General features: G+C 49.3%; 5 protein-coding genes across 5 annotated transcripts; 2 read left to right on the forward strand and 3 right to left on the reverse strand.

The window, feature by feature from the left end:
- Positions 1-497: 497 nt before the first annotated feature.
- Positions 498-2,875, reverse strand: BDV38DRAFT_270485 (transcription factor domain-containing protein; the record flags this gene model as incomplete). Its single annotated transcript, XM_032057164.1, has 4 exons — positions 498-1,688; positions 1,843-2,530; positions 2,581-2,727; positions 2,793-2,875. The coding sequence occupies 4 exons, from the start codon at positions 2,873-2,875 to the stop codon at positions 498-500; spliced, it is 2,109 nt and encodes a 702-aa protein (XP_031914700.1).
- Positions 2,876-3,522: 647 nt separating this feature from the next.
- Positions 3,523-4,929, reverse strand: BDV38DRAFT_270486 (uncharacterized protein; the record flags this gene model as incomplete). The annotated part of the gene is made up of 1 exon (XM_032057165.1): positions 3,523-4,929. The coding sequence occupies one exon, from the start codon at positions 4,927-4,929 to the stop codon at positions 3,523-3,525; it is 1,407 nt and encodes a 468-aa protein (XP_031914701.1).
- A 2,375-nt stretch (positions 4,930-7,304) lies between these two features.
- Positions 7,305-9,160, forward strand: BDV38DRAFT_292211 (SMP-30/gluconolactonase/LRE family protein; the record flags this gene model as incomplete). The annotated part of the gene is made up of 2 exons (XM_032061962.1): positions 7,305-8,790; positions 8,854-9,160. Exons 1-2 carry the CDS (start codon positions 8,036-8,038, stop codon positions 9,158-9,160), a joined length of 1,062 nt encoding a protein of 353 aa, XP_031914702.1. The 5' UTR covers positions 7,305-8,035.
- Positions 9,161-9,377: 217 nt separating this feature from the next.
- On the forward strand, positions 9,378-10,279 carry BDV38DRAFT_281941 (uncharacterized protein; the record flags this gene model as incomplete). Its single annotated transcript, XM_032059683.1, has 2 exons — positions 9,378-9,524; positions 9,578-10,279. The coding sequence occupies 2 exons, from the start codon at positions 9,378-9,380 to the stop codon at positions 10,277-10,279; spliced, it is 849 nt and encodes a 282-aa protein (XP_031914703.1).
- Positions 10,280-10,658: 379 nt separating this feature from the next.
- On the reverse strand, positions 10,659-13,629 carry BDV38DRAFT_281942 (HET domain-containing protein; the record flags this gene model as incomplete). Its single annotated transcript, XM_032059684.1, has 2 exons — positions 10,659-13,492; positions 13,563-13,629. The coding sequence occupies 2 exons, from the start codon at positions 13,627-13,629 to the stop codon at positions 10,659-10,661; spliced, it is 2,901 nt and encodes a 966-aa protein (XP_031914704.1).
- Positions 13,630-13,778: the final 149 nt, after the last annotated feature.

Consider the following 13,778-nt stretch of genomic DNA (forward strand, 5'->3'; position numbering starts at 1 on the left):
AATAAATGACATATGAGAGGGTAGACCGCATGTTCGGTGTGATTGAATAACCCCTCCACACTGAGCCAAGAAATGACCGAGGAACGCGGTTAGACGGTCAGGCAGCCTGTCACTAGCATGAACTCCTCACATAGCGACGGAGAAATTACATCATTGGGGTTATTCAGCAGGGCAAAGGTATAAGTTCAAAGGTGATTGGCTCGTAGTGCCACTCATTCAGGAGTTTTGCCCATTGCGGTAATTAAACACACTTGTCATGGGGACTGCTGATCGTCTTGGCTTGGGCAATTACCCGAGTGGATTCTTCAGGCAGACACCCCGGGATTGGGGATGCATTAGCTTCACACTATTTGGCTCTCGTGCATTAGACTAGTTCCACCAATGGCAGGGATACTTTGGCCCTTTTAGGATCAAGCGACTTAAGTCACGGACGCCTCGGGTGAAAATATTATACGAAGAAGAATTCGGTACTCAAACTCTCAGACTGCCCCCTCCATCTATAACAGGCCAGCCATTACACGGGTTAGCGCCTCATTCTCAGCGTGAAACGCATCGACCCCTTCCACCCCTGCACTAGCGCCCTCGGATGCAGGTGCCTCCTCGGGGGGACCCGTCTTGGGATCGAAGTAGAGCCCTCCTGCCATCTCGAAGAAGCTGGTCAAGTCATCACAGCTATCGTCGTTGTGGCCAAAATTAACTGGGGCCGTAACCGGTGGGGAGGACACGGACCAAAGGGAGGTGGAAGGCTGTGGAGTCGGGATACCGGGTGGCCGGTGCTGGTGCGACGAGGGCAACGGAGACTGCGACAATGTGGGTGGATTCGAGTCATGCTGCCCGTGGCTGAAACGAGATAGGACCTTGCCAAGGCTTTCCGGCGGTTGTCCGTGTCTATAAGGCGATTTCCCGACATTCAACTTAATCAACTTCAGACTGCGAATGATTTTCTGTAGTCGTCTGGATGTTCTGGCCCGAGTCGATGACTTCCTTACCATGTCTACGGCGGCATAGAATTCAGCGCGACAGACGTTACTGAATCGACCCGGTGCATGGAACACGGCAAGAAACAGCGCGGCCAGTGCCGAAATTAAAAAGTAATTGAACGGCTCCGGACGCTGAAAGTAGATGTCCGAAACACGAGTGAAGTAGTCTAGCATGTGGATCGTACTCTTTGCAGTCTCGACGGCGATGGATGCGCCGGAGACATTTGTTTCGATGCTCTCACTACCGAGTAAATTTTGGCGGTACACTAGAATCCGAAGTTGGTTCGCCTGCAGCGCAAGAAGAACTTGTAGCATCATCATGTTATCGTTCTGTACCGAGTCAGGGGAAGGCTGTCGTGAAGGGTCGAACCGTAGCTCCTCTGGAATGGATTGAATCCATTGCTGGACTTGGAAATCAAGGTAGGAGCAATAATCCGACGTCGCTGCACGCGATCGACTGCCCCAGCCGACTACAAGCCCCCATATCTTGCCGCTGAGTCGTGCGTATGAGATCATACAAGTCAGGTAAGGCGTGGCCGTGCCCAGCTCCGGAAGGTTGGTGTCCATGTCCGTGTCCTGGATCGCGAATGGAAGCCCGGTGCCAAAGGACCATTTTCGATCTAGCACGTAGATACACCAAAATAGCCGACTAGCCCACGTCCATTGCAATTCCCCTGGGAACACACCTCCTGTTCTGTACCAGGTTTCCTGGCAATGTAGGCCGAGTTGCATTGAGCCTCGACAAGCCATCCCAATGCAGCGCCACGAAATGACTTCATCATCCCGGTACGAATGGAATATTGACTTGTGGACGATTCCTGTTAGCCATATATGACGGGGACAGAGCGGATAGGCTACACACCAGCAAGGTCAGTATCAGAAGTTCTTTCATGTCAACCTCGGGGATATTCACGCGAGTCGCAAAACGATCCTCAACACGCTCAGCCAACACCGCAGCTCGCCCACTCCGCCCATGCGATTCCGTCACTAAAGCAATTGCCAAGATAATTTTCAGCACCTCGACATCACGCGCAAAGAACCAATCTTGTTCCTCCGCGCTCAGAATCTGACGAGAGTCATCTCGAAAGAAATCGACAACATACGCCCGCACACTGTCCAGATCAACACAGGGGTACATCAAGCCCACCGCGTTTTCATAGACCGTCACCAGCCTAAGAGCCTCCGTCATCCCTAGGTTTCCGAGTGGATCATGGGTCGCGATATCCGCATCAGGCGCTGCAACGGGACTCGGTGCAGCAGTGGATTCGAATTCATCGTCGTCCTCCGACGGCTTGCGACGCGCGGTGAGACCGAACTCCGCACTCGTGGGTCCAACGTGATATGGTGACATTGGCCGATTCATAATACGCTGGAGACCAGTGTTTGGCGCTTGAGATGATCCAATAGAAGCCTGCCTCAGAGTGGGATGGTTTGCATTACTGTTGCCCGGCGAAGACGATTCGAGTTCGCGCAATCGAGCCGCCATCGCTCGCATCTCGCGCTGAAGCGACTCGATTTGGCGATCAACTGATTGGAACCGTGCAGATACCCTATTTTGGTCAACTACGGGTGCTCAACTCAAACGCGAAACTTCCCATACCCTTCATCGTGCGGTTCCTCCACAGAGCTCGCAGCGTTGGTCAACGCATAAGCACTCGGCGTGTAAATGCATGACACGCCATCACGGGCGCAGCGTGAACAGGTTGGCTCGCCGCTGCATTTCAATTTACGCCGTTTGCATTCATTACTGCAAGCGTTTAATCAGCAAAGTGGCATCCCATGTTAACGTTGCAGCCAAGGTGATGGACGCACCAAGCGACCTGAGTGTATTTGGCTCGCTTTTTCCGAGGGGGTTCCGAGGGGACGTTGCTGTGCGTGGGAGATTCCGACTGCATGGATGAGCTCGTGAAAGATTATCTTAGTCAATGAGTTCGTAGAATAGGCTCTCAGGGATCGGCTGAATGCTTCCGAGAGGTGATCAGGCAATCGTCGTGCGGAATGACGGGGGTCACCAAGACTGATGCTGAAGTGCAAAAGTGGAATCCCATTCCGAGTGATTCCGACGCTCGAAACCTTGGTGCCTGAGATTTAATCACGACTTCTCTTTCGTTATCGCCACAGCTTATCTTATCGCTACCAGATAAATGAGTACAGTAGATTATTTTTCAATATTGATATTGATCAAAGTATTTTCCCGAGCACGTATAAACATTGATATCGCTGCCAAACAAAGCATCAAATAGGAAATGACAAATAGAAAAGGCCTCCCTCATAAGTCAGATTCATAGTAAGCGTGGCGGCGTCATTATAAAGAAATATGCATAAGGTCTTGTCATAAAAAAGCCGAATAAGAATAGATAAACAACGTATTGCACGCGGCAAAAGAACACCAGGCTCAAATAGGAAAGGCTTGAAGTAAGAATAGTCCAAAGTCATGAGTTCATTTCTCATTATTCTCGCATGACGGTTGCTCAATAGTAATTGAACCTTAACATTAGGGAGTCTGTGGGGGGGGGACAAAGCAAAGTACACAGGGCCAGCCTTAACATGTCGCCACTGGAAGAACGCATTGATCCAAAATGGTGGGATCGTCGATAAAACCGTCCTTGCGTATATAGTCCTTCGCCCGCGACACGTCACGTTCCAGAATGGCGCCGGGATGCCCGTCAACTGGCTTTGTATCATTGTATGTGCGCGCCATGAATGACATGAGGCTCTGAAGCACCTGGACTTTCTTTATATCCGGTGCAGTACGGGTGACCCTTAATGCCTCCGCAAATATCGCGGGCATGTAGTACAGAATTACTGCATCTTCGCCGTTGCATCCGTCAACGTTCAATCCTGTGATAAGCTCTTCTTGTATAGGTTGCGGGAGATCTATGAATGCTTTCTCAAACAGTTCAGCTAGATGTTTATCCGCTACTCTACCCATCGCACATAGGCGGAGGAAGGCCCGCTCGCTGCGGTTATTTGTGGATAATGCACGAAAGCCTTGGTCAGATAGTAGCTGACCTCGATTTTGCAGGACCTTGTTATACGCGTCACGCACTGAAAGCTTTTTGGAAATAACCTGCTCCAATACCGGGTAGGCAGACAAAAAGGACTGGCAGACCGGCTCGATCATGCGAACAGCACCACGCGCGTCAACATGAGCACCTGCCCCCGATACATCCAGCATAATCTCGAGGTACTTCAGCTTAAATGCCTGTGATTGTCCCTGCAGCATGAGAATACTCTCCAGACTCCCTGGGACGTTCTCACCTTGTGTCAGTTGGGGAATGTTCAGCTTTGCTCCAACTTTCACCCCTAGAACCACCTCCGTCCGCTTGTCCGGCGCGAGTAAGCGCAGCGGCTTGCGAAACAAACGCAGCTTGATTGCGCTGGCCAGGACCTCGTCATGGTTTGGCTTTTGGCCGTCTTTCCTTTGAATCTCCTTTTCTAATTCAGGATCTTTCCCCACGTCTCCTAGTACTAATGATACAACTAGGGCCAATATATCATCTGGGGTTTTCAGGATACTCCGTGCTAAGTCGCGAAAGCTTTTGAATGTTGCTGGGGACAGCTGCACGACGCTGGGTTGATGCGCCGTAAAAGCCTGACGGTTATCCTCCAGAAGCCATTTTAAAGAGAGAAAATTGACCACCGTTCGGTTTATCTCGGCGAAATCCTCACCGAAAAGAAACTGCGACGGCGTAAGGCCTTTCCCATCTAACGTTCCCTTTAGAGGATGCCCGTCCCCCTGCTCAAGTGTATAATCGACGCGTTTCAACCGATCAAATTCGCGTTCGAACTGGCGGTACAAAAGCTGCACGGCTTCTTCGTCGGTCAAAGTCTCCAGTCCGTCGCGACGGATAATTTCTGCCAGTTCCGATCCGTCATTGAAACATATAACTTCTTTCAGCCAGTCGATAATCTCATCGACCGCCTGTGTGATGTTGTTTGTCGGCATGGCTATGTTGTTCCGACTGTGGCGCAGGGCTGTCAGGAAGGAAGTTGGGCTGTAAGCCAGCGCGTTTGGGGGGAGATGAGGGGTTTTATGTAGGAAAAAAAAAACCCTACATCTGACTCCGCCTCGTGCGACCGCGCTAAACAACAAGCCCAGCCTCAGGTGAAATGAATCACCCTTCACGATAGTCCGAACAGATGTGAGGTGTTGCAAAATCCGGGTTGAACTCGTCTTTATACTGCCGTGGTGGGTCATTAAATAATTTCACCTGACTGCAAAGTGTCATAATTTGCTAATGGTAGTTCCAGTCAGGGCCAGACTGTCGAGACGGAGCCAAGTGGAGTACACGCGGTGGCCTAGGATCGAACCAATCTTAACGCCGATGGCCTGACATATGACGGCCCAAAAAAGTAAGGTAGGAAAGGAAAAGCCGGGGACGGCTGGTACAGCTAACAGTCACTCTCATGGCTGTTTTCGCAAGTACATGTGCCTTTCTACACGGAGCCTCGTGCTCGTTAGAGAGCTCTTTACGAGGTACGGCACCAGATAAGCTCTCCTACTGGCCCACAGTGGTGAGGGTGATATATCTTAGTTAGCCAATAGAATCCATGCATAGACGAACTTGCTCCGCCACTTCAGCACTGGAATACTCGATTTTTTGGTGCCCTGTGCTGACTGCACCGTGATTTGTCTGAATAGAAAATTATCTAGAAACTAAAGTCCATCGACCCGGTATCGATAATAGCCAACCATAACCCTTCCGGATAAGTTTTAATCACTGTACGGTCCTTGGGAACGATCTGATATCGTCTCATATCCCAGAGACCACTGGGCTCAACCAACAACGACAATCCGCAGTCCAGAATGTTCAAGATAAAGTACGCAGCACGGAACTTGGTCCACATAGGTGGGGTGAGCGCAAATAACTCAAGCCACCGCCAGCAAGTCTCCTCCACGTATTAGAATGAATGGGAGCTAGTGTGAACGACTCAGTGCTTCAATCCATCCATTTCCACAACTGCAGATCTTGTCAACCTGTAACAAGTACGATACACGATGCACCGAGTCTTCTCTGTGAAGAACCCTAGCTAGACTGGTTCTGCCATGCTGTCCATACCTAGCAGGCAAACTGTTTTCACCGAGCTGTGGTCTGTTCATTTTTCTGCCGATCCATTCAACTCCAAATCCCAGCCGAGAGATCGTCGGCCAGCTTGACCCTAAAAGCAAGGGGATAGAATGTTCGGACATGTCATAAACCCCACGCTTTCCTCGAAAAGGCCCAAATAACAAGCTGCATCACTACCGAGAAAATAACGACCCAAGGGAAAGCAGGTACCATAGTCACCTGGAGACTGTGCGTGCGCCGTGCGGCTGATATTTGTTCGACTTACTGTGCAGGCAGCACCAAAGCTTAGACTCCATAAAGTGATCGGCATTGTCCAACTTTGACATATTAAGGAAAGTGAGAGGACGGACATACAGACGTGCATATATAAGCTGTGTGCTGCCTATTGTCGAGGCAACGCTATGCACTGGTAACGACAGGGACGCTTGAGACCGCCTTACATATCATAAACGCAGACAAGTTTTCTTTTCAAACCCTAATCACATGAGAGGTTAAATCAAATGCGGCCGTCACTGGCCAAGTGGGTATTTCAATAAAAAGAAAAAGAAGAAAGGAAAAAGTAGGTGGGTAAGTGATAGCGTCCATGTTCTCGACAATCCTGCCCCTTGGGCTGAGTCGGGGTACTTTTCTAGCCCATATCCTTCCCGTTGTATTTTCTTTCTTTTTCGTTTTCTCCAAAATATCCAGATGAAGTCTCGGAAGTTGCATCGTCGCGCTTCTTTATATGAGACCAAATAGTCTACCATTGTGTTTGGTATACTGCCACGTAATGTATGATGGGAAAGCGCTGCGAATCACGACTATAGGAATGAAATCGTCAACCTATGAATTAACACTTTGTGCGAGCTTTGTCTATCCTCGTGATAAATGTCTTAGGTAAAGGAGACATCCTATCAACTACAGTCAACTATGATGAACTCTCGATCCAGAGTGTACAAGGACTTGTTGCCGACAAAATGACCTAAGTAATGTCAAATAATTCAAAGTCTTGAGGTTCACGCCCTCGACTTTTGTGCATCTCAGCCTGAATAAACTCCCCATCCATGATGCCATGAATATAATTATGGATGCGACTGGTAAGCAAATGATAGACACAGTGTATCAAAAGTAGTCAAGCTTACCTCTGCCCTATTAGAATATATCCTTCGCTGTACTCCCGCAGAACCAGGGGAACTGGCGCCCCCAAAAGAACGACAACCTTGTCACCAGGTATGGTGTTCGGATGGGATAACCCTATATACTCCTTGGTTGTCCGGAACATGCGTAAATTGCTACAATCCAGATTCAATCTCGCCAATGACCACGTTTCATTGATCTCATGCTGGAGATACCCGAGGAGCTTCTCCTCGGCTTCCGCACTGTTAGGTGGCAATTCTATCCTAATCCCGTCAAAACGAGTTGATGAAGCATCGGGATCTCTCTTGAAGCTGGCGGGGAGTTTGGCTGGGATTCGATTAATGGAGAAAAAGCTGTCAGATCCACGAAGAGCACGCTCCCAGTCTACGACCGCTTTCCCCTTTATTGATTAAAATGTATGATCGAGAGTATTCTTGTGCCTCGGTGACCGAACATGATGACAACAGAAAACTAGGCATGTCTCCGCTTTTATATACGTGGACCCGCTTGACCCTTTCCGAGGTGGTATTTTGGTAATATCTTTAGGGTGGCACACTGCCGTTTACAAACACCGTGTGCTACAGCAAAGAGTCGTATAATCTGGCAACCCCACAGCGTATCGTTGATTGCTTTTGCATGAATCGCATATCAAGAATGACATCCAGCTGCCAATCTGTACGGCGGAACTTCGGAGAATATTTCCGCGACAAATGAAAAGTCAATCCTGGAAAGTGGATCCCATATCCTAATCTGATGGAGATGATCGACCATGAATCCAGAATAGGAAGCCCAGTCGATAGAGGATTCACTAGCGTGGTTCTGTGCCGTGGCTCAATATAAAGTGCTCATCCCCGTCCCAGCACTCTGATGTTACGTATCAGCCAGACTCTGTGCACGATGGCTAGCAATCTGACCTTCCCGGGCCAACTGGCCAATATCTCTCAGATTCCGTCCACGTTTGAGATCCACGATAACAGATTCTTGAACATTATCGGGTCTGCTCCTAAACTGGAGGCGCTCCTCAAGAATGATGATATCCCATTTGCGCACGAAGCCAGCGTCTTTATCCCGTCTACTGACGAGCTATTTTTGACCAGCAATATCTTTACGGACTCCGTCACTAACCATTCGACTATTGCAATTTCTAAAGTCAAGGTCAACGCTCATCCTGTGACCAGCGAAGTTATCAAAACCACTATTCCCATGGCGAACGGTGCTGTGAACCATGGCGACGGGATTCTCTTCTGTGGTCAGGGAAATCAAACCGAAAAGAGCGGTTTATACCAGATGTCGAATGACTCTCCGTATGAAGCAGAGCTACTCGTCAGTGGCTTTTACGGTCGGCCATTTAACTCGCCCAATGACGTGGTCGTTCATAGCGATGGGTCGATCTGGTTTACTGATCCCAGCTATGGTTCTAAACAAGGATTCCGTCCAAAGCCCCAGTTGCCGAACCAGGTCTATCGGTTTGACCCTGTCACCAAGAACGTGCGTGTCGTTGCCGATGGATTTGGTCGGCCAAATGGGATTGCTTTCTCGCCGGATGAGAAGACCGTGTATGTCACAGATACCGCGTCTGCTCTCGGTGATGGTACCAATGATCCTACCGGACCGTCCACTATGTATGTTAACTTCCTTACTCAGCCGCTCAATACCGCTTTGCCTTTTCTGATTTGCTGCATTAGTTACGCTTTTGACGTGTCCATCATCGGCGGGGAACCGTTTCTCACGAATCGCCGTGTTTTTGCGATGGCTGACACGGGTGTCCCTGATGGTATCAAGCTTGATATGGACGGCAACGTGTATGCTGGCTGTGGAGACGGCATCAACGTCTGGTCGCCTGGTGGCGTCCTCCTGGGCAAGATTCTCATCAAAGATGGAGCGGCTAACTTTTCCTTTGGTCGTAATGGCCAGATGTTTATTCTCAACGAGAACACACTTTGGACTGCTCAGCTGAGTCGTTCCGTGAAAGGCGCCCTGCTGAAGATTTGAGACGGATTTAGAAATTAGAATCAAGTGAGGGCTCACTGACTCATGTATCAATACTAGCCGACATGTAAACATACTAGCCTAATAGTTAAGTACTAGCTTAATAGATTAACCGGGCATTCTTTGATGCGGGGTTGCGGAGAACTGGACGTAAAAAAACGACATTCAATCTCTCCTTTCACCACCACACTGGTTGGCAATCCCCGAGTTTCCCTTTATCATGCTTTCCAGTAACTTGCAGAGCCCTGGCTTCTTTTTACGAGATATTGTCGAGCAAATTGATATGCTATCCCTCCAGAGTTTGACACTCTGTGGAGTTTACAGACAGTCGACTAGCACGGAAGCCTCTGTTCTGCTGGAACCAAAGGTATCACAGATAACTCCACTCCAATTGTATATGAGAATTGACACTACTCCTAGAAGTACCGGGCCGCAAAATTTACGTCTCTCCGTCTGAGTGACTACGAAGAGACTCCCGAAGCCACACAGCAGCTTATCAATTGGCCTGAATCATTGGTCCATTTCCGCTTCGACAGCTCCTATAACAATCCCTTTTACATGGACCTTCCCATACTTAGTGAATGGCTTGCCATCCACAAGCACACTTTGAAATCTATCAATATCGGGTACTTGCCATTTGGTGGAAATGAACTCCTTCAGGCATCTGGCTTTCCCAAATTAGAAGTTCTCACACTTTCAAGATGGCAGCTTGGAGGCTGGCCTCGATATGCCACTGAGAAATTAGCGTTTTCTATATCGCACGCTGACATATTGCTTGGTCCCAACCTGCATACCTTTATCCTGGACTTCTCAATCTATGGTCAACATTCTGAGGCCTGGACAGATTTTGGAGAGCAAGAAGAGCACTGGGTAACACCATTTGCTGAAGCTGCAATAGAGAGGAAGGCCGCCCTACGGAAGATCGATATTGTTTTTAAGCCGTCCTACAAGAAGAGTACGGAAGGGCAGGGGTATCCATGGGACCGCATGGATAGGATCCGTGATGAGATTCAACTACATGGGTTGGTGTTGGAGTATAATAAGCCCTGTTTGACGAAAGAGAAGTGGCTGCAGCCACTTAGAGAGAATCCCTATGCTTATCAGACGCCGGCCGAGGGATGAAATTGGAAGACCAATCACAATATTCTAGATGCCACACCCCCAAGTAGCACCCAAACAATTGAGCTGTTCGCAAGAAGCGATAATTATAGAGAAAGCCTGTCTTTAATGTAACTCATACTATGTTAAAGAACACTGAAATACTCATAGATTACTTTCTGGGGGCCTGCTTGGTGGCGACCTTCCTTCCTCCTTCATTGCTTCCCGAAATAAGAAGGTTAAATTCTTCATTATGGTCTAGAGCAAAGGTACAACAGAAAAGTGAGACCCAGCATTCAGGATTGGACGACTCTATCATCACATGGGGCGAATTTCAGAAATATAAACGTCATCCTGGTGTGAACAGCATAGCGAGTCATCGCACGAGGAAGAGCTGGGGGCTCTATATCAGAGCAAAGACCGCCTCTAGACCCAGTGACTTTCCACTCTCTAAGTCCACTAGTCCCTCGCCGTCCATTTTACCATGCACATAAGCTTCACCGATTACCTTAAAACTGTCCCGTGTCGGTTTTCTGGTGGACTGTCTTAAGACCAGCGGTACGCTGCAACCATACAAGATACAGATGAAATCCCCTCGTTTGGTGCCTGGTGGACAGAGACCAAAAAGACCATCTTCAGCCCAGGAATCTCGTTCCTCCCCATCTAGGCTCTCTGTAGTTTCCTCTTCAGATGCGAACTCTACATTATCCATGTCACATGGCTTTGGCACCTTGTCTGTCTTTTCCGAGTTTTGTTCTCCGTGAGTGGCATCCCCATGGGCAGTCCTCATAACAGCCCTGAAGAACTTTCTGTTCCAAGTAATATTGCGGACTCGGGTGAGGTAGCCGCGAAGCATATCCGATGGGCCTTGCAGAAGCTGACCGATATTGAGGTCTCCGTTGTTAAAGGTATCAGCGATTTCTAAACATCGTAGACACGCTCTTTGATACCAAGCCGGTGGGGTCTGGCCCTCGGCGTCTCTATCTGCTATCAGCGTCCGCCATATGTGATCTGGTACACTATCAGGACTCTTGCTAATCCCTGGCCAGCCACCTATGTCGCGTAAAGATGTTCGTGGAATCAAGCCTGGTGCATTCACCAATGATACATCTTCAATTCTAGCCAGCTTGAAACCTTTGACCCACAAACTTGACGGCCTTTCTTGGACAACCTCCTGATCGGACAAAGTTGCCTCCTGTTGCCCATTCGGCAGCGAGCTATCGTGTTGATAACAGTTGTGATCATCGGTGCTGGGTGTTACTGGCCTGAACGGTGTACCACCAGAGGCGTTATAGCGTGATTGGCCGACAGCCCCTACAAGAGACTCTCCATTCTTTCGCCCCTCATAGACTTCTTCTGGCTCGCCGAACTCGGAATCACGAAGAAGCCGAATCCAAGAGGGCAAGGACCCCTTTACCATCTTCGGTGGCATTGCCCACGAGCGGCAAATAATATCCAGCGATTTTGAAGTCTCGATACAGTATCTGATGAAGTTTTGGTAAACCTGAATCTCATCCAGTCTGTAGTCAATGACAAGTTGCGGGGACATGGTTTCTTGTTGTCCTTGCCTTTCATCGGCATAAACAGAAATGTCTCGTGTATCGCTGGCGATGGACACAAGGCTGTACACGATATCGCGTGGATCGGTCGCGTCGAAGGTGTTTAGAGATGTCACCAGAGACTCAATTCCCTTGAGAGGTCGCAAGATTTCACCACTCGGCGTTCTTAAGAACAGTCTACTCGTTGCTTCAAGCAGAATGCTCGCTCCAAACGACTGGACCTCTCCCAGAGTCTGCGGACCCTCCTTCCAGGTTTCAAAATCGAACAGCTCCCTAATCTTATCCCGAGTCGCTACGAAAATCGAAACCGCGTCGGCGAATTCTGCCCATTGTACGGTCTTTGCACCACAATAAACTGCTGCCGATTTCGCCAGTGAGATCTCTTGGACAACCCAGCGACGAGAGAACCAGCGGTCTCTCATAAGCTCCGCCAGAGCATACCAGTTCTCAGCCTGTGCCTTGTCATTCGCTAGCCTCTCGAGAAACGCGAAATCCATAATCTTTTTGATAAAATTCATCGCGCGATCGCTTCTCCCTTCGCGATCCGCCTCACCCAGCCACACGCACACATGGGTCGCCATCCGATAGATGGTGGCCATTTGCTGGAGTTGCTCTGTCTTCTCCTTTTGGTCCTCCTGGTTGATACAAATTGCGTCGACCCACAGAGCTATCGGTACTTGCTTTCTTCGTAGCCGCAGCAATGCCTGGAACAAGTTGTTTCGAATGGACATCTCTGTAGCGTGTCGTGCGACATATTTCCACTTCTTGGCCGTCCGCTTAGAGCCGGGAAAAATCAACAGTCGGCGCTGGTCTGAATCTGTTCCCCAGCAATATGAAAGTGCAGCGTAGTTGAGCTTGCTCTCTTTTTTAAGAGACTTGACTTGCAGTGTACAGACAAGAGGAAAGGATGCATCCTTGGCAGGATGTAAAACAAGAACCCTGAACTGACCGGGTCTAATCGCATCATATGTGAACGGAGCTTGCTTCGTGCCATTGTAAGGCTTTGCGCCGTTGGATGAAACCTTGGCTTTGGTCTTCCGTGGAATAGACCCCTCCAGATATAACTCCCGTGCGAACACGTCTCGGATAGCTTTCGCGTGAAGTATCCTCTGTCGGATTTTCTCGGCATCGGTAAGCCCTTTGTGGATCTTCATCCATCTCTCTGTTACCCTATTTGCGTTCTCTACGAAAGAGTCAAAGGTGTGGTGGCGCTCTGTGTTGGCATCTATCGGAGCCTCTTCTTGTGTGGCCCTTCTTACGTTGTCATTCAACGCCTTTTTAAGCACATTCTCCACCTCGCTCACTTTGTCCCTTTTCCCTTCGCTTAACGTATTCTCCTGGCGTTTCCACTGGACGATGTCCGGCAACCCCTCAATATGTTGATCGGTTCCGAGAGCCATCAGGCGATGAACAGTTTCGACTCGTCTACGGCGGAGGTTGGCTAACGTCTCATTTGCTTGTTCCACCTGTTTCGGAAGCCCCTGCTGTCTATCTCCAGAGCAGTCGTTATCAGGGCTCCTAAACGCCAAACGACCAGGCTGGACTTTGGTCTTCTCAGGAAAGAGTGGCAGCGAAGTCCGCTTACTCCGCGCCCCCGGCCCAGAGGAGATTTTGTTCCTGTCGGGAGCCTCTGGTGCATCGGAAGCGTCGCTTGAATCTGACGGCGCAGATAGATTCTCTGAGTCGGAGGACTCAGTTACAGGTAAATCGGCAGGAATAATTCTGCTGCGGCTGGAACGAGTACGAACTGCCCGCGACGACAGCATCTTTACAATATTTCAGATTCGCGCGGAAGTTGTACAGGATGCACAGCATCAGACCCCAGTTTCCTTTTCACGGTACGCGACTTATAAATGGCTTTGCCATGAGGGGTAACTGCGCCGCTCAGCCTCGATTCGTAGGACTGTGTTACTCTACTGCAAGCCAATGTTTAGCCTCGAATGTGGAGTGGCTGTGCTGAGAAT

Source organism: Aspergillus pseudotamarii, assembly GCF_009193445.1.
Source record: "Aspergillus pseudotamarii strain CBS 117625 unplaced genomic scaffold BDV38scaffold_20, whole genome shotgun sequence".
NCBI classification, from domain to species: domain Eukaryota; kingdom Fungi; phylum Ascomycota; class Eurotiomycetes; order Eurotiales; family Aspergillaceae; genus Aspergillus; species Aspergillus pseudotamarii.